Source organism: Pristis pectinata, chromosome 27 (assembly GCF_009764475.1).
Source record: "Pristis pectinata isolate sPriPec2 chromosome 27, sPriPec2.1.pri, whole genome shotgun sequence".
In the NCBI taxonomy this organism is placed as follows: Eukaryota; Metazoa; Chordata; class Chondrichthyes; order Rhinopristiformes; family Pristidae; genus Pristis; species Pristis pectinata.
This window is the reverse complement of record NC_067431.1, coordinates 28,433,435-28,451,505: the sequence shown is the minus strand read 5'-3', so window position 1 is coordinate 28,451,505 and position 18,071 is coordinate 28,433,435. Positions and strand designations below refer to the sequence as shown.

General features: G+C 41.4%; 1 protein-coding gene across 3 annotated transcripts in view; it reads left to right on the top strand.

Moving 5' to 3' along the window:
* The window catches only part of LOC127583668 (uncharacterized), a 95,213-nt gene that overhangs the window by 16,006 nt on the left and 61,136 nt on the right, over window positions 1-18,071 (top strand). For all 3 annotated transcript variants that reach the window (XR_007958286.1, XM_052039891.1, XM_052039892.1), the window contains exons 9-15: window positions 211-305; window positions 3,657-3,719; window positions 4,334-4,388; window positions 4,625-4,790; window positions 6,054-6,090; window positions 6,260-6,440; window positions 14,761-15,137. Coding sequence is in view for 2 of the 3 variants with exons in the window: in XM_052039891.1 (XP_051895851.1) it covers window positions 211-305; window positions 3,657-3,719; window positions 4,334-4,388; window positions 4,625-4,790; window positions 6,054-6,090; window positions 6,260-6,440; window positions 14,761-15,137 (974 nt within the window). In the remaining variant the exon portion in view is untranslated. The remainder of the gene's footprint in view (window positions 1-210; window positions 306-3,656; window positions 3,720-4,333; window positions 4,389-4,624; window positions 4,791-6,053; window positions 6,091-6,259; window positions 6,441-14,760; window positions 15,138-18,071) is intronic.

Genomic DNA, 18,071 nt, shown 5'->3' with positions numbered 1-18,071 from the left:
TATTGGTGATGTTCACTCCTGCAAACTCTGATTTGTTGCAATGTTATGCTGGCTGTATCTGTCGTGATTGTACATAGGATTTTTCTACAAACTTGGTTCACTATGAGGTGGGGTAGCTCTATAGAATTCCTAATGATTTTCTGTTTGGATTTGAAAATTAACTGTAAAATTGAAGTTTGTATGATCTTTAATTTTTCTTCTTACGATCAGCAAGCAAAAATATTTCATGAACTTTGGGAAGCAGATTTGAAAAAGCAACATTATGAACCAGCGGTGAAGTCATTGAATGAAGCGATAAAAGTTTGGTAAGAATTTTGATGCTGAGGTTCCATGAATGGTGTCACACTAGTGAATGAGACAAATGAATTACAATGGTTGTACTGTACATGTATTTTGTTATCTTGTGAATTAGGAGTAGTGTACTGGACCCTGTTCTGCTACCTAATAGGATCATGGTTGATCTGACTGTGACCCTCAACTCCACATTACCACCTACCAGCGGTCACCTTTGACTCCCTTGCTTACAAAGAATATCTGCCTCTGCCTTGAAAATATTCAAAGACTCTGCTTTCAGTTCCCTTTGAGGAAGAGTTCCAAATACTCAACCTTCTGAGAATAAATTTCACCTCATCTTTGTCATAAATGATGCCATATTTTTAAACAGTGACTCTAAGTTGTAGATTTTCCCACAAGATGAAAATATTCTCTCCACATCTACCCTGTCAAGACCCCTTGAGGCCCCTTCAGTTAAGTCCCACACTCTTGTAAATGCCAGCAGATACAAGCTTGGGTCTTTCCAACCTTTCCTCCTAACTTAAATGCAGCAGAAAAATTTCAATCTCTCCAGCTGTTGGTTTCTGTATGGTATTTTTGGCAATGTGTGCAAAAGTAAATGAAAAATTTCAGTTAGAGAAAGTGACTGGTTGTGATTTAATCAAGTGGTGTGTCTATGGAGGATTTGATCATAGTGCATTTTAATCTTTTTCTGTGCTGCCTGACTAATAACAAAAAAACTGAGATATCACAAAGTTCCTTCAATCCAACTATCACAACTTTCAGTTCCCCGGCCCTGACCGCCTCATTTTCACTATGGACGTCGAGTCCCTGTACACTTCCATCCCTCATCAGGAGGCCCTTCAGGCTCTCCGCTTCTTTCTCAACAACAGACCCAACCAGTTCCCCTCCACCCCCACCCTCCTCCATCTGGCAGAACTGGTACTCACCCTTAACAACTTCTCTTTCAGCTCCTCCCACTTCCTCCAAACCAAAGGTGTAGCTATGGGCACTTGCATGGGCCCCAGCTATTCCTGCCTTTTCATCGGCTATGTGGAACAGGCCATGCTCCAAGCCTACACCCATAATGCTCCCCAACTCTTTCTCTGCTACATTGATGACTGCATTGGGGCTGCTTCCTGCACCCATGCTGAGCTCATCAATTTCATCAACTTTGCCTCCAACTTCCACCCTGCCCTCAAATTTACTTGGTCCATCTCTGACACCTCTCTGCCTTCATCTCTGGAGACAGATTAACCACGGACATCTTTCACAAACCTACTGACTCCCTCAGTTACCTGGACTACACCCCTTCCCACCCTGTCACTTGCAAGGATGCTATCCCCTTCTCCCAGTTCTCCCACCTCCTCTGCGTCTGTTCCCATGATGTCCTCATTTTTTCAGTAAACGGGGTTTCCCTTCCACCACCATCAATCCAGCCCTCACCCGCATCTCCTTCATTTCCCGCACATCTGCCCTCACCCCAGTTCTACCCCCCCTCCCCCCCCGACATAACTGGGACAGAGTTCCCCTTGTCCTCACTTACCACCCCACGAGCCTCCACATCCAACACATCTTTCTCCACAACTTCCTCCAGCTCCAACAAGATTCCACCACCAAGCACATCTTCCCCTCCGCCCCTCTCTCCGCTTTCCGCAGTGATCCCTCTCTCCGACTCCCTTGTCCACTCGACCCTCCCCACTGACAGCCCTCCCAGCAGTTATCCCTGCAACTACAATAAGTGTTACACCTGTCACGACACCACCTCCATCATCACCATTCAGGGTCCTAGACAGTCCTTCCAGGTGAGGCACCGCTTCTCCTGTGAATCCGAGGGTGTCATTTATTGCATCCGGTGCTCCTGGTGCGGCCTCTACATCGGTGAGACCCGACGCAGATTGGGTGACCAACTCGTCGAGTGCCTTCACTCCGTTCGCTGCAAAAGCAAGGATCTCCCGGTGGCCAGCTACTTCAATTCCACATCCCAACTTCAGTTCCACATCCCACTCTCATACAGACATGTCTATCCACGGCCTTCTCTACTGCCACGTTGAGGCCAGATGCAGGTTGGAGGAACAACACCTCACATTCCGTCTTGGTACTGTCCAACCTGATGGCCTCCACATCAATTTCTCTAGCTTCCAGTCACTCCTCCCCTCTCTTCCCCCCCCCCCTCTCTTCCCCCCCCCCTCTCTTTCCCCCCCCCCTCTCTTTCCCCCCCCCTCTCTTTCCCCCCCCTCTCTTTCCCCCCCCTCTCTTTCCCCCCCCCTCTCTTTCCCCCCCCTCTCTTTCCCCCCCCTCTCTTTCCCCCCCCTCTCTTTCCCCCCCCCTCTCTTTCCCCCCCCCTCTCTTTCCCCCCCCTCTCTTTCCCCCCCCCCCTCTCTTTCCCCCCCCTCTCTTTCCCCCCCCTCTCTTTCCCCCCCCCTCTCTTTCCCCCCCCTCTCTTTCCCCCCCCCCTCTTTCCCCCCCCCTCTTTCCCCCCCCCCTCTCTTTCCCCCCCCCTCTCTTTCCCCCCCCCTCTCTTTCCCCCCCCCTCTCTTTCCCCCCCCCTCTCTTTCCCCCCCCCCCTCTCTTTCCCCCCCCCTCTCTTTCCCCCCCCCCTCTCTTTCCCCCCCCCCTCTCTTTCCCCCCCCCCCTCTCTTTCCCCCCCCCCTTTGTTTTCCCTCATTCCTGAGGCCCCCTCACCCCTTCCCTTTCTTCTCATGACCTGCCCATCTATTCCCCACCTCCTTCCCTTTTATTCCACGGTCTACTGTCCTCTCCTACCTGATTCCTACTTCAGCACTTTGCCTATCACCTCTCAACTTCTTACATCACTTCCTGTTATCACCCTTCCCCCACCCACCTACCTTACCCATCTTACCTGGACTTACCTATCACCTGCCAGCTTGCACTCCTCCCCCTCCCCCGACCTTCTTATTCTGGTTTCTGCCCTCTTCCTTTCCAGTCCCGATGAAGGATCTTGACCCTAAACGTCGACTATTTATTTCCCTCCATAGATGCTGAGTTCCTCCAGCATTTTGTGCGTGTTGTTCCAGCTTCCACCATCTGCAGAATCTCTTGCATCACAAAGTTCTGCAGGTCTTTCTGTTGTGTGAGATTTTCCCAATCCTGCACAAACTTCTTGTGTATATTTGTGATAATTTGAACCTTTTAAAACAATTTCATAAGGCATATAAAAGCTAGGATTATCTATTAGAACATTATTAGGATTATCTATTAGAACATTATTAGAGAGAGAATATAAAATTTTGCTCCTATTTTCTTGCATTCATCATTCTTGTACTGTTTTATTGTTAACAGAAATTCTTAAGAGTTATGATTTTGATACAACTTGTGAAATGTTTCTGTACCAAGAACTGATTTGCATACTTTTTCCGCAGTGCATTCAATCATTTGCTGTATGAGAAAAGATCTTATTGCTATTTGCAATTATGTCAATACAAGTAAGCCTGTGCTCTTTTGTCGACATTCTTTCTTTACTAAAATGTAATTCCAGATTACGTACAACTTTTGGAAAAACCTGTTATTTGAAATGTAATGGCAGATAACTTTCCTCTTAATATGAGGGATGGGAAGTAGTATCAGGGGCATTCTCTGAAGTCAAGTTGGTTTTGTCCAGTAGGTTGATGATAAAGGATTAAGCAATGCACTTTAAGGTATAGGACTGTCGGGGAATGTATGATTGTTCATTTCTAGTTTGGACTAGAGTAAGTTTAGAACCAGCCTTGTAATCATACAATTTGGGAACATTTGGTTAAGCTTGTTTCGACACTTGTTAACATCTGGCTAATTTTACATAGAACTGCCTGTGTATTTCTCTTTAAGAAATAAAACATTCCCATTTATAGATGAAAGGGACTCTTCTGTTATCTTGTTTTGGGATTTCCTTGTTCAGAGAATTCAAAAATGTTCTATCATTAGTTTCCTTGAGTAAAAATATATATAGTGGTATGCTGTCTCAAAATGTAGAAGATTTGTTAATTTTAATACTTGTCATTATGATCATCATTACAATGTTGTCCATATAGTTCACATTGTGCTGCCTTTTGTTTTACAGAAAAGCATGGAGTGATGCAAAACGGTGCATTGTCCTGAAACCTCATTCCATAGAGGTAGGTATAACTTGGTAGTTAAACTTTACTGAGAGTTTTACTTGCTAGCAATGTCTGTTCAAATATCAGTAATGACTGTTTTTCTATCTTGTGTGATTCCAAATATTTTTAAACTGTGTAAGAATGTGGAACAAAATTTTAGAAGGATCTCACAGGAGAGTTTGCTCACCTCCACATTTGATACTAGATGACATTAACTTCAGTTCTTTTTTTAAAATGTTTTTCCCCTCTTTTAGGGCCATTATCTATTTGCTGGAGCACAGTGTGGAAAAGGATGGTATGCACGTGCTTTGAAGGCTAATTCCTTGGCTATTCAAGCATGTCAGAGGAAGGCGCTGAATGTAAAAGGTTTGACAGAACAGCGAGAACTCATTCAAACTGAACAATTACTTTCTACAAAAGGTTAGTCCCTATTCTTGTACTTGATGTATTTGCATGCTGCAGCAGTGCTAAAGAAATAGTAGTGCTCCATTTTAGAACAAAATTTACATTGAAATGACTATTGAACACCTTGGGGAAGGAACTTTAAATGTTCAAATTGTGAATTGATTTTGTGATGAAAATGTTTAATATTGGCTTGAAATATCGTGTAGCATTTACTGAAACTTGTAATATTCTTTCATGTTAAAAGTTCACTGGATATGGTCAAATTGTGCCATTGTTAAAAAAATTAAATGTCTTAGATGAATTAAAAAATTATCATTGTGCAACTTCTATGCAAGTATATTCCCTATAATGCATGTGAATGGCAGTGTGAGCCCACCATTTAAACTGTCCAATGTGGCACGATTGGCAGAACTCTCACCTCTGAATCATAAACCGGGATTTGGTGTATTTTTGTACCTTGAGGTACTGAAGTATCGGTTGATGCTCAAGTGTCATACTGAGACATTGTTGGATGGTAGGAATAGGCATCATTTGGGTGAGATGTTAAAATGGGACTTTGTCTGCTCCCTCAGATGGACATAAATGATTCTGTGGGCCTATCTCAAAGAAGAGTGGGAGAATTATCCCTTGTGTCCAGGAAGTGTTTCCCCTCTCGATCAACAATTCTAACACAGAATAACTGGATATTACTGCTTTACTGTTTGTATGCACTTGCTGTGAGCAAATTGCCTGCTGCATTTCCTACATTACATCAGTGACAGCACTTCAAAACAAAAGCACTTCATTGTAAACTGTTTCAGGATGTTTGGAAAGGAACATGAACAACACTATGTAAAGGCAGTGCATTCTTTCTTCCTGTTTGTCAAAATCATGGTATTCTGCATCAGTGTAATAGACTGCAACAAATCTAAAGAAAACAATTGTTGCTGTATCAGCTTCCAATCAACAGTAAAGCTTAAGGAATCATTACTGGTGACATCAAATGAAAACCTATTTTCCATAACCTAGTTATTGATGCTTGTTTGTATTGTGGCAGAAATAATTAGGTCTCTGCATATGTGACTCCTGAAATGCTATAGTTTATTCAAGAAGAAATAAACAGTAAGCTCTAGTTTTTACAAGTTTTTATTGTGATGGGGTGAGTAATGTTATCTCCAGTATAATTAATTACTAAGGACAAAGTCATTACACCATTTTTGAGAACTGAAGTTTTAACGCAAGTTTTATTAAAACTACTTAAGTGTGTTCTAATTCCAATTATTTTCTGTTTGTGTTCAGAGAAACAAATTGGGAAATGGAAGAGCGACAACACCAGGTAAAACATTTTAAAATCAATGTTTTCTGATTTCAGTTAATCAAATGTTGTCCCAAGTTTTTAAAAAAATTAGGTTGAAAAATGATGCTTCATTGTTTGGCCAAATGTTGGAAAGAACTTATCAAAATGGTTATACATCTAATGTTGGGAAAACTGTGTTCATGTACAGTTTGAAAGAAAGCTCTGATTCTGAGAGTTCTGCAGTTGAAGAGGATGACGAAGAGGGAGATGATGAATCTAGCGAAGATGAAGTGATCCCTTCAGTAGAAGTTGTGGATGTTTGGTTGGAAAAGACTAACGATAATGTACAGGCTGAGCAGGAGCAAAATGACCAATCTCTGCATTTTGATGTAAGTTCACAATTTATCCCCGATGTCTTGTTTAATTTGATGAAGTCAGTTCATCGTCATGAAATTTTATCTTAGTTATTTTAGTCAGGCTACTAGTTGATGTGTAATTTTAGTCATTACAGCTATATTCTACAGAAATTAGTGTTTGCAAAACAGACAATAATGAGGAGTTATTTAGCTCAGTAACTGAAATGTGCAATAGGACTGTAGGAGAGAAACCATGATATTTCATTAATTGGTCACAACTTGTTAATTTGAACTGTGATATTCATCTGTTCTATCTTGTGGTTATCTGTTGTGCCTTCTTGCTGATTGGAGGGTTGTTCTCAATGTATAGTGCTCTGCAGAATAAAGATATAAAACTAATGAAGGTATTCACTACATTTGTGCAGCCACCTTTCATTCTGGGATATTTGTATGTACAAACCTAATTTGAAATACTTTCTGAAATGCAGTGCCACCTTGAATCACAAGTTACTAAAAGTTAGTGCTAAGGTCCGGACCAATAACCTGAAGATATGACATAGGAATTTGAACTGTGCATCAATATTTGCTTTTTACTGCAGTTACTGAAGATGCATTTGCAGGGATTTCTAAATGGTTTTGCCAATAACCGCAGAAGTTATCCTGCATTAATGAGATTTTGTGCTGTTGGTTACAAAAGAAACTAACTCAGTTTCCTTAGTTTTATAGTAAGGAGACTTTATGTAACTTACAGATGGAATAAAGTGGATTTGTTGTGGTGTGAATGTGGTGAAATGATAATCTTTTGAAGGAAACTGTCGTTAATCAAATAGAAAGTTAAATGTAATGTCACTGGAAAACTTTTGATGTATTATTTTAGAAAGACCCTGAAGTTCCTCGGTTATCATTGTCGTACCTTTTGCCCATGTTGGCATTTGTGAAGAAAGTGTTTCCTCACTTGCATCTTAAATTAGTTTTGCCCAATTATATATGATTATAAAATTGTTTCTCGGTCATCCCCTTTCAATGGGGTCAGTTTTGCCTGATTCCCATCCCCTATTCAGTTTGCAGTACTCTAAAATGAATACCATTTAATCCTTGTTTTGAACCTTTCAAATATGCCAAAATACAAGTAATTAAAACAAAGTATTCATTACAGTACTATAACTTGGTGAATTTTCAGAGGTGAAACATCAATTAAAGTCAATAGCTTAGATGTAATGATTTTCTAGCCAAAATGTTAATGTCATGTCTGGAGAGGTAATTTGACTGATACTGCTTTTATCATATGACCATTAAACAGATTCATTGTTTCCAGCAAAGAGGCTGGTCCACTAGGAGTGCATTGCAGAGGCTAGTGTGTTAACGTTATTTTCTCATTAGAAGTTGAATAGTCAAGAAATGGTGTGCTGCATGAACCCAAATTTGTGAGAGTAGGCTGCTTGTCAAGAACATGAAGTCAAAATTACCTCTGTTTGAGTGGGTGATTATTCAAGAGTATGTCATGCTAAAATAGTTCACTTCATCGGGAGATCTACCTTCTCAGTTAGTCTAGCCAAAATATTTCTCTCAGGAATATTTTGCTCCAAATATACATAAGCTGGATACTGGAGTGAATGTTTAACCAAGGTTTAACTGTGTTTAACCAAGGTTTAACTGTGTTTAACCAAGGTTTAACTGTGTTTAACCTGTGAAATCTGCTGAACTTTGCTTTTACCTATTTATTTCAGTGCAGAAAAAAGATGCCAATAATGTAAATGCAATGGACTTATAAATTTGAATTAATTTTTCACTTGTGTACTGTGCGCTATGCAACTTTATATGTAAAAGAATCCCAAGAAATTATAAACACATTCTTAAATTGTTTCTGAATTTGGTTTACTGTAGGAACATCACAATTAAGCTATCTCACAGCCTGTCTTCTTGTCTGTGCTTTTAGAAACATAGAAAAACTACAGCACAATTCAGGCCCTACGGCCCACAAAGCTATGCCGAACATGTCCCTACCCTAGAAATTACTAGGCTTACCCATAACCCTCTATTTTACTCAGCTCCATGTACCTATCTAACAGTCTCTTGAAAGACCCTATCGTATCCGCCTCCACCACCATTTCCGGCAGCCCGTTCCACACACTCACCACTCTCTGAGTAAAAAAACTTACCCCGACATCTCCTCTATACCTACTCCCCAGCACCTTAAACCTATGTCCTCTTGTGGCCACCATTTCAGCCCTGGGGAAAAGCCTCTGACTATCTACCTGATCAATACCTCTCATCATCTTATACACCTCTATCAGGTCCCCCCTCATCCTCCGTCTCTCCAAGGAGAAAAGGCCGAGTTCCCTCAGCCTGCTTTCATAAGGCATGCTCTGCATTCCAGGCAGCATCCTTGTAGATCTTCTCTGTACCCACTCTATGGCTTCCTGTAGTGAGGCGACCAGAACTGAGCACAATACTCCAAGTGGGGTCTGACCAGGGACCTATATAACTGCAACAATACCTCTCGGCTCCTAAATTCAATTCCCCAATTGATGAAGGACAAATACACCATGTGCCGCCTTAACCACAGAGTCAACCTGCGCAGCCGCTTTGAGTGTCCTATGGACTCGGACCCCAAGATCCCTCTGATCCTCCACACTGCCAAGAGTCCTACCATTAATACTATATTCTGCCAACATATTTCACCTACCAAAATGAACCACTTCACACTTATCTGGGTTGAACTGCATCTGCCACTTCTCAGGCCAACTTTGCATCCTACCTATGTCCCTCTGTAACCTCTGACAGCCCTCCAAACTATCCACCACACCCCCAACCTTCGTGTCATCTGCAAACTTACCGACCCACCCCTCCACTTCCTCATCCAGGTTGTTTATAAAAATCACAAAGAGCAAGGGTCCCAGTACAGACCCCTGAGGTACACCACTGGTCACTGACCTCCACTCGGAATATGACCCTTCAACAACCACTCTTTGCCTTCTGTGGGCCAGCCAGTTCTGGATCCACACTGCAATGTCCCCTTGGATCCCATGTCTCCTCACCTTCTTCTCCATAAGCCTTGCATGGGGTACCTTATCAAACACCTTGCTGAAATCCATATACACTACATCTACTGCTCTCCCTTCATCGATGTGATTAGTCACATCCCCAAAAAATTCAATCAGGCTCGTAAGGCAGGACCTGCCCTTGACAAAGCCATGCTGACTATTCCTAATCATATTATACCTCTCCAAATGTTCATAAATCCTGCCTCTCAGGATCTTCTCCATCAGCTTACCAACCACTGAGGTAAGACTCACCAGTCTATAATTCCCTGGGCTATCCCTACTCCCCTTGAATAAGGGAACAACATCTGCAACCCTCCAATCTTCCGGAACTCTCCCGTCTCCATCGACGACGCAAAGATCATCGTCAGAGGCTCCACATTCTCCTCCCTTGCCTCCCACAGCAACCTGGGGTACATCTCATCTGGTCCCAGCGACTTACCTAACTTGATGCTTTCCAAAAGTTTCAGCACCACCTCTTTTCTACTATCTACATGCTCAAGCTTTTCAGGCCGCTGCATGTCCCCACTACGATCCCCTAGATCGTTTTTACGTAGTGAATACTGACGTATTCATTAAGTTCCTCCGCTATTTCTTCCGGATCCATACACACTTTCCCACTGCTGCACTTGGTAGGCCCTATCCTTTCGCATCTCATCCTCTTACTCTTCACATACTTGTAGAACGCCTTGGGGTTTTCCTTAATCCTGCCTGCCAAGGCCTTCTCATGTCCTATTCTGGCTCTCTTAATCTCTTTCTTAAGTTCCTTCCTTTTAGCCTTGTACTCTTCCAAATCTCTAACATTACCTAGCTCTCTGTACCTTTTGTATGCTTTTCTTTTCCTTTTGACTAGATTTATTATAGCCTTCGTACACCATGGTTCCTGTATCCTCTCGTGACTCCCCCGTCTCATCAGAACATGCCTATGCAGAACTCCACACAAACACCCCCTGAATATTTGCCACATATCTTCCGTTTTTCCCAGGGAACATCTGTTCCCAATTTAATCTTCCAATTTCCTGCCTGAGAGCCTCATAATTCTCTTTACTCCAAGCAAAGACCTTTCTAGTCTGTCTGTTCCTATCTCTCTCCAGTGCTAACGTAAAGGGGAGAGAATTATGATCACTATCACCAAAATGTTCACCCACTGAGAGATCTGACACCTGACCAGGTTCATTTCCCAATATCAAATCAAGCACAGCCTCTCCTCTTGTAGGTCTATCTACATATTGTGTCAAAAACCCTTCCTGAACACACCTAACAAACTCCACCCCATCTAAACCCCTCACTGTCTGGAGATGCCAGTCGATGTTTGGGAAATTAAAATCCCCCATCACAACAACTCTGTTATTCTCACACCTTTCTAGGATTTGCTTCCCTATCTGCTCCTCAATAACCCTGTTACTATTGGGCAGCCTATATAAAAAAAACACCCAGTAAAGTTATCGGCCCCTTCCTGTTCCTAACCTCCACCCACAGCGACTCCATAGACAATCCCTCCACAATGTCCACCTTTTCTGCAGCCATGACTATCTCTGATCAACAGTGCCACTGCCCCACCTCTTTTGCCTCCCTCCCTGTCCTTCCTGAAACATCTAAAACCCGGCACTTGAATCAACCATTCCAGCCCTGGACCACCCAAGTCTCTGTAATGGCCACCACATCATAGCTGCAAGTATCGATCCAAGCTCTAAGCTCATCTGCCTTGTTCACAATACTACTTGCGTGAAAATAGACACATCTCAAGCCTGTCTGAACACTTCCCTTCTCTATCACCTGCCTATGGTACTTACTCCTAGCTTCCTCTATTTGAGAGCCAACCACCTCTTCCCCAGTCTCTGCAGTATGGATCCCACCCCCCAACAATTCTAGTTTAAACTCTGCCCCGTTGCCTTAGCAAACCTCCCTGCCAGTATGTTGGTCCCCCTGGAATTCAAGTGCAACCTGTCCTCTTTGAACAGGTCATACCTGCCCCAAAAGAGGCCCTTATTTCTTTTTGTCTTCTAATTGGCTCGGTATCTGCTTATTTTCATCTTGTGGCTATTCTACGTTGAGTTATATAAATTCCCATTGCAGCTTTTGTGCTAATAATGCGACAACAAAAGCAAAATTCTGCAGATGGTGGTAATCTGAAATAAAAAAAACTAGAAAATGATGGAAATACTAAGTTGGTCTGATAATGTCTATGGAGAGAGAGAAACAATTTTTCAAGCAAAAAAAATTAGATGAACATTTTTGTGGCTATGAACAGAAGGGGGAAGGAGAGAACACGTACATTCAAAAGCAAGTAAGGGACGATGGATGATATGCAAGGTCAAAAAGGGTGGTTATAAGGGAACAAAAGATCAGTCTGGGGTAGATATGAATAGTGAAGCTGACACAATATAAGTTGCCAGAGGAAAATATTTTGAATGATGGAAATCTGAAATACAACTGGAATTCTGAAATTGTTGAACTAACTGTTGACTTAAGAACGTAGTATCATATTATTTATCATGTTATTATTTTTCTTGTAAGAAGTCTTGTTCTTGTCAAAAGCCTTTTTAAAAGGGGTTTGAAATTCACACTTCACTCTGTATTTTACAGTTTAAAAACAAAAGAATCCGTGACCACGTAAATTAACTATGAAGCTTCTTTATTATTTTCTGTTGTGGAGCAAGAGAATTAATTCTCAGATCAAACAGAGACTTATACATCTGATCAATCTTTTACCCTGGAGGCAGACAAAGGCCTAATGAACTTATCCACACAATCCCCATGCATTCTCTCTGCACAAAATGCTTTGTACACATTTAGGGATGAGATATATAGCATCTTTGCCAATGTACTGATGTTCAGTTTCACCTTAACCAATCCAAGACAAGAAATTGCTTCTGACATCACTGGCCCTGCAAGATCATCGTATTCTTCCCAGACTTCTGCCTTCGACTGCGATCTGGTGGTCTCATGCTTCAGGTATCACTTTATTCATTTAGGAATAAGCCAGTTATCTCCAGAGACTGATCTTGTCTCTCACTTCTTGCTCTGTCAATTAACTTTTCCCTTTATCTATATTTATATGGGACAATGTTTCCTCCCAATATTTTGTTATTACATATTTTTGTCTATGTGCCTCCCGGTTTCCTGGGGGGTCGAGGGGGCGGGTGCTAACCTTGCTATCATTGAGACTGCTGGAGCTCGCTCCCTCATCTCTTAACACACTAAGACCACTTAGTGTTATGATGGGTTATCTCTAAAGGGACATTCCAATGGGCTGCTTGTTTCTGAGCTTGTTAGTTCAGTAATGTAAACCATTTCTGACTTATTTGATGGGGTAGGGATACTGTGACCTTTGACATGCTTTATAAAATATACAGTATGCAAGTAGATCCTATCACGTGAATATTTCATCCCAAGTTGGTATTCTAGCAGGACTCGACGGGCTAGAAATGGAGTTGATGCTCTGGCTGGAGTGTCTGAAACCAGCAATCTGTCTCAAAATAAATGCTCAACCATTCATGACAGATAATATTTCTTCACCCAGAGGGTAGTGAATCTTTGAAATTGTCTACCCAGAAAGGCTCTGAAAGCTCAGTCACTTGAGATTTTTAGATATTTAAGTAATCCAATGAATATGGGGATAGTGCAGGAAAGTGATGCTGATGCAAACAATCAGCCACAATTTATTGAGTGGTGGAAGATGTGAGGGGCTAAACGGCTTACTCCTGCTTCTGTTTCTTGTATCTAATTCCATCTTCAAAACGAGTTTGTCCTAACAAACTTTGTTGAAGGGAACATGTATGTTCCAGATGTGTCACTTCTAGAGGAGTTTGTGTTCCTCACCCACCTTACTTAAATCCAGATTAATGGATAACCAAATAAATATACAAAATGATACGTTGGTGAGGCGTGGACTGGGTAGGGCGTAGATTCAATCCTGATCTTCTGTTGAGTTAGCAGCTCTTGGTTTTGGGATAGCTGCCCTTTGTACAATATTTCAGTGACCTGCTGCATATCCATCTTAATCCAAGTCAGTCAGTCCAGTAAAGTTAAATGCTTCCAAACTGAGGTCTGTTCATGAAAAGAAGACCCCTATCTGACAGCATTTACTTTCCAAAGACGTTTCAGAAGGATTCAGTTGTTGTCTGATCTTTCCATTTGTCATTGCTTTTTCTCCTCGCCTTGGTCTGTGTCACTGTTGGTAATCACTTAATGAATGTGCATGCTGCTGTAACAGGAGCCACTTCATTGCATAAACCCCTGTCTATGCAGCATTAACACTCAAGCAGATCTTTGACTATTATGTATTCCAGTGCTGATCAATTTTTTCATTTTTCATAAATTCTTTATGAACGTAAAAAATAGTTCGTGCATGAAATCACCAATCAAATGTTGCCTCACTATTAAACAAGTGTTGATAAGTCTTAAACCATTTACTTAAATCAGCCACCCTGAGTTGAGGTTGGTTACAGATACTCCCTGACATATGAGTGTCTGACATACGAACAATAGGTCACTTTGTGCTTCAATAGTTTGTAAGTGTGAGGGTTTGTGTTGGAGTTTCAACATGTAGAAATTTTAAAGAAAAAGGTTAGCAAATGAATTGCAACAGTGAGTGAAATCCCACCTGTGACAGATTGTACTTAGTTGAGGCCACTGATAAGTGACCTTGGGTGCTGGTTTAGTGAAGCTGAAAACTGTCCTTAAAAACAAGCCCATCTGTAGGCTGGAGCATAAGAAAGATAACTCATTCGTATGTTTGGGAGTGGCTGTATTTTCAAACTACTTGTGCTGCAAGCCGACTTTTATGATGAGATGCAGGTTAAGGCATCATAAAACTCCAGAACTGGGAAAGAAAGGGGCTACAGATGCTGCAAGTACTGTTAAACCAACTACTTCCTTCATGTGAACCTTCATGGTGGTAAAAGGTGACACAAAGTCCTATTGAGTTGCTAGGAAAGGGTCATGAATTTTGCCTTGTTTTCAGTGCCTGTATCTATAGATTGTTTATTTTTAAAGAAGAGTGATGTTTGCAATTGTTGACTAGTTATAGAACTGTACCAAGCTCCACAGAGTAGAGAAAAGAGGAAAATGCAAAAGAATAAAGGTTTATATTAAGTTGATATATTTTAATGTTCTTTAGCAAGGGTATGATGCTGGAGGAATAGGTCAAATGGCCCCAATCTGATCTGTAAACTGCTATAATTATTGGATAAAATATTTTGCATGCACTTTATGTCAGCATTGCATAATATATGCTTTCAAGTTAAAGATAAATTGAATTACATATTTTTAAAGCTATTCTTCAAATAACTTTTAATTTTATTTTTCAGATTCCTTTCTTATCAATGAACTTCAAAGCTAGTAGCTCTGACTCTGAAAATGATAGTTTTGACAGATTGAACCAGGGTCATGGGTCAAAGATGTTATCTGGAGGAGGTACTTCTGATTCAGAGTCAGACTCCAGTTTGAAAGAAGAACAAAGAGATTTTGCAGTTCCACATAATTCCGTGGAATCTGACAACCAGGAAAAAGGTTTACCTGCAGCTGAAACAAAAACTCCACCTTTCCCATGTACAGACTCTGGAAAAAATGCTTCTGCTCCCTCTACAGATACTGGAACAACCTCATCATCATCTCCCACTGATCCTGGAAAGAACATGAACTCCCTCTCTGTATCTTCTGGAGCACATCAATCACTTTTTGAAAGGTAGGGTATTCAAAGTCAGCATGTTTTAAGAACTCTCTGGCTTCCAGGTTTAAATCTCTGTTCCTTTTGGAAGTGATTGTGTCAACATTTTGATTGCTCCATTCAATACCCACCAATTTTTGTACATAATTTGTTCATCAGACATCCGAGCCTAGACTTGTTTTAACCAAGTTGTAGTTCCAGTGAATACGCAACAAAATCGCGACTGAATGGAGAAGCCTGTGGAACAAAATTAATTCACTTCTGCTGTTTTAATCATAATCCAGGTGAGCTCTAAACTAGCTCCACTTGGCAACTTGTTTTTTTTTAGAATCAAGAGATTCAATTTTCCTAGAGAAAGAGAGCAATGAAGCAGGCCCTTCGGATCCTGGGTCCATGCCAACCATCACCTGCGTATTTTCACTAATCTTATTTTAATCCTGTTTTTCTTAATTCTGTTCTCCTCCATTCTCATCAGCTCCAGTCCTGTCTCCCTACCCTGCACCCCCCCCCCACCCCCAAGATCCCACCATTCGACTGCACACTGGGGGAGTTTACAGAAGCCAATTGATCTATTAACTGTCTTTGGGTTGTGGGAGGGAACTGGAGAAGCTTGAAGTCCATGGTCACAGGGAGAATGTGCAAACTCCATACAGATAGCACCCAATGTCAGGATTGGACCTGGTCTCTGGTGCTGTGAGACACTTGCTGGCTGCAAGCACTCTGCTGCCTGAATTATGATGCTTCCAATATCACAAACCATCCACAAGGAGTTATTATATTAGTAGCCCGTAATGGGTCCCTTTATGAACCACTGGGGTGGCAGCCCATGACCCTGGTATATAAAGTAGAACTTGGGGAATCAAGAACTTATTTCCAGGGTTGGGGAATCGAGAATTGGAGGGCTTAGATTTAAGGTGAGAGGGGAGAAAATTAGTATGGACCCAAGGAGCAACATCTTCACCTAGAGGGTGGTCCTTATATGGAATGAGCTGCAAGGGGCAGTGGTTGAGGCAGGTACATTAACAACATTTAAAAAGCACATGGATTGGAAAGGTCTAGAGAGATGTGGGCAAATGGGACTTGCTTAGATGGGCATCTTGGTTGGCACGGACCAGTTGAGCCAAGGGGTCTGTTTCTGTGCTGTATGATTCTGATGCAGTGATGTTGAATTTAGGACACTGCCAACAGTAATAGAAATAAATGTCACCCATTTACCAGCACTGACACATTTTCAATTGATGTGACTTTGTTTCACAGTCTTTTGAGTTTCTTCTGGAAACAATACTTCTGGGTACTGAAATCATGACAAATGATAAAACTCTAAATATTACATTACCATTGGACATTACCTGTCACGTTGCTTGCTGCAGGTTTTGTTGAATGGTTATTGAAGTTCTTAGTTCTTTGAAATGTAATTGCTGCATGTTTCTCCTGCCTATGCTTTTATTGAAAGTAACAGCTTCTGGCATCCTGCAAAATATAATTTAGATTCAATCATGGAGTATGTTTTTGTCCTATTTGATGTTCTAAGGCACTTAGCGTTTATCTTAATTTAAATAACTATAAATCTTCATATTTATATACTCTCAAATTTAATCCTATTAAATATTGCACTATAATTAAAAGGGGGAAAGAGTATTTATATGCTACAAAACTAGAAATGTTGGAAAAACGCAGCCAGTCAAGCAGCATCTGTGCAAAGATTTTTTCTTTACATGGATGCTGCTTGACTGGCTGGTTTCTTTCAGATTCCAGCATCTGCGGTTTCATTTTTTTGCCAGTATTTATATGCTGCCCTTCACAGCCTCGGGCCACCCCAGTGTAGATTTGAATTGTCCTAATGCGGGGTTTGGACCTGAAACTTCGACAGTTCCTTTCCTCCCACAGATGCTGCTCAACCCACTAAGTTCCTCCAGCAGATTGTTGCTCCAGATTCCAGCATCTGCAGTCTCTTGTGTCTAGATTGAATTGTTGTTCCTTTTGTAATTTTATAAGTTGTAACATAAATGCATGTCTCTTTCTGCTAGAGTAATCTCTGGTATTGGGCAAATAGTTCTACTCTGAAGGTGTAAAGAATGATTTTGCCTGCTGCTTTGTACTGAATTAGCAAATTATTGACTGATTTCTATTCTTTTCAGAATCAGATTTATTATCACTGACTTATATGACGTGAAATTGTTGTTTTGTGGCAGCAGTATAGTGCAAAGACATTAAAAATGATTATAAATGATAAAAATAGTACAAAAAAAAGGAATAATGTGGTAGTGTTCATGGGTTCGTGCTCAGAAATCTGATGGCAGAGGGGAAGAAGCTGCTTCTGAATCGTTGAGTGTGGGTCTTCAGGCTCTTTTGTGTTGCATTACACCCTCATTCAGTGGCATGGCGGTGCATTGTAGCAGCCTGTTAATGTGCTGGCTGAGATCAGAACCTGGAGGTGAAGTGTGACTTTCCTGGCTTGAATGGTTGGGTTGCAACCAAAGAATGCATTTATATGGAGCTTTTCATGTTCCAGTCAAGGCATCCCAAAACAAACCACAAGTGCCAAGTAAATACTACTTAAATGAAACAGCCAGCTCTCTCAAAACAGAAACTGATAATGATGAGCTAATTTCTTCTTTAGTAGTACGAAGTGAGTAGTGAGTATTGGCAAGAACCCTGGGAGTTAACTCCCCGTTGTTCAGTGAAATAATTTCTTTTGCTATCTACCAGCTGAGAGCACAGACAGGACCTTGGTTCAACACCTTGTCCAAAGACGACAACACTGGCAGTGTTTCACGCTACCCACCTCTTCCCACCAGTGCTCTTTTATGCTCGAGCCTCATGAACTAGGACCATGTGTGCTACCCATCAATCCATGAATGATCCTGTCGTGATGTTCCTGATGATCCTGAATACAGTTGAGAGCAGGAGTGAATGCATGAGGATAAACTTGCAGAGATGTAAAATTTGGTT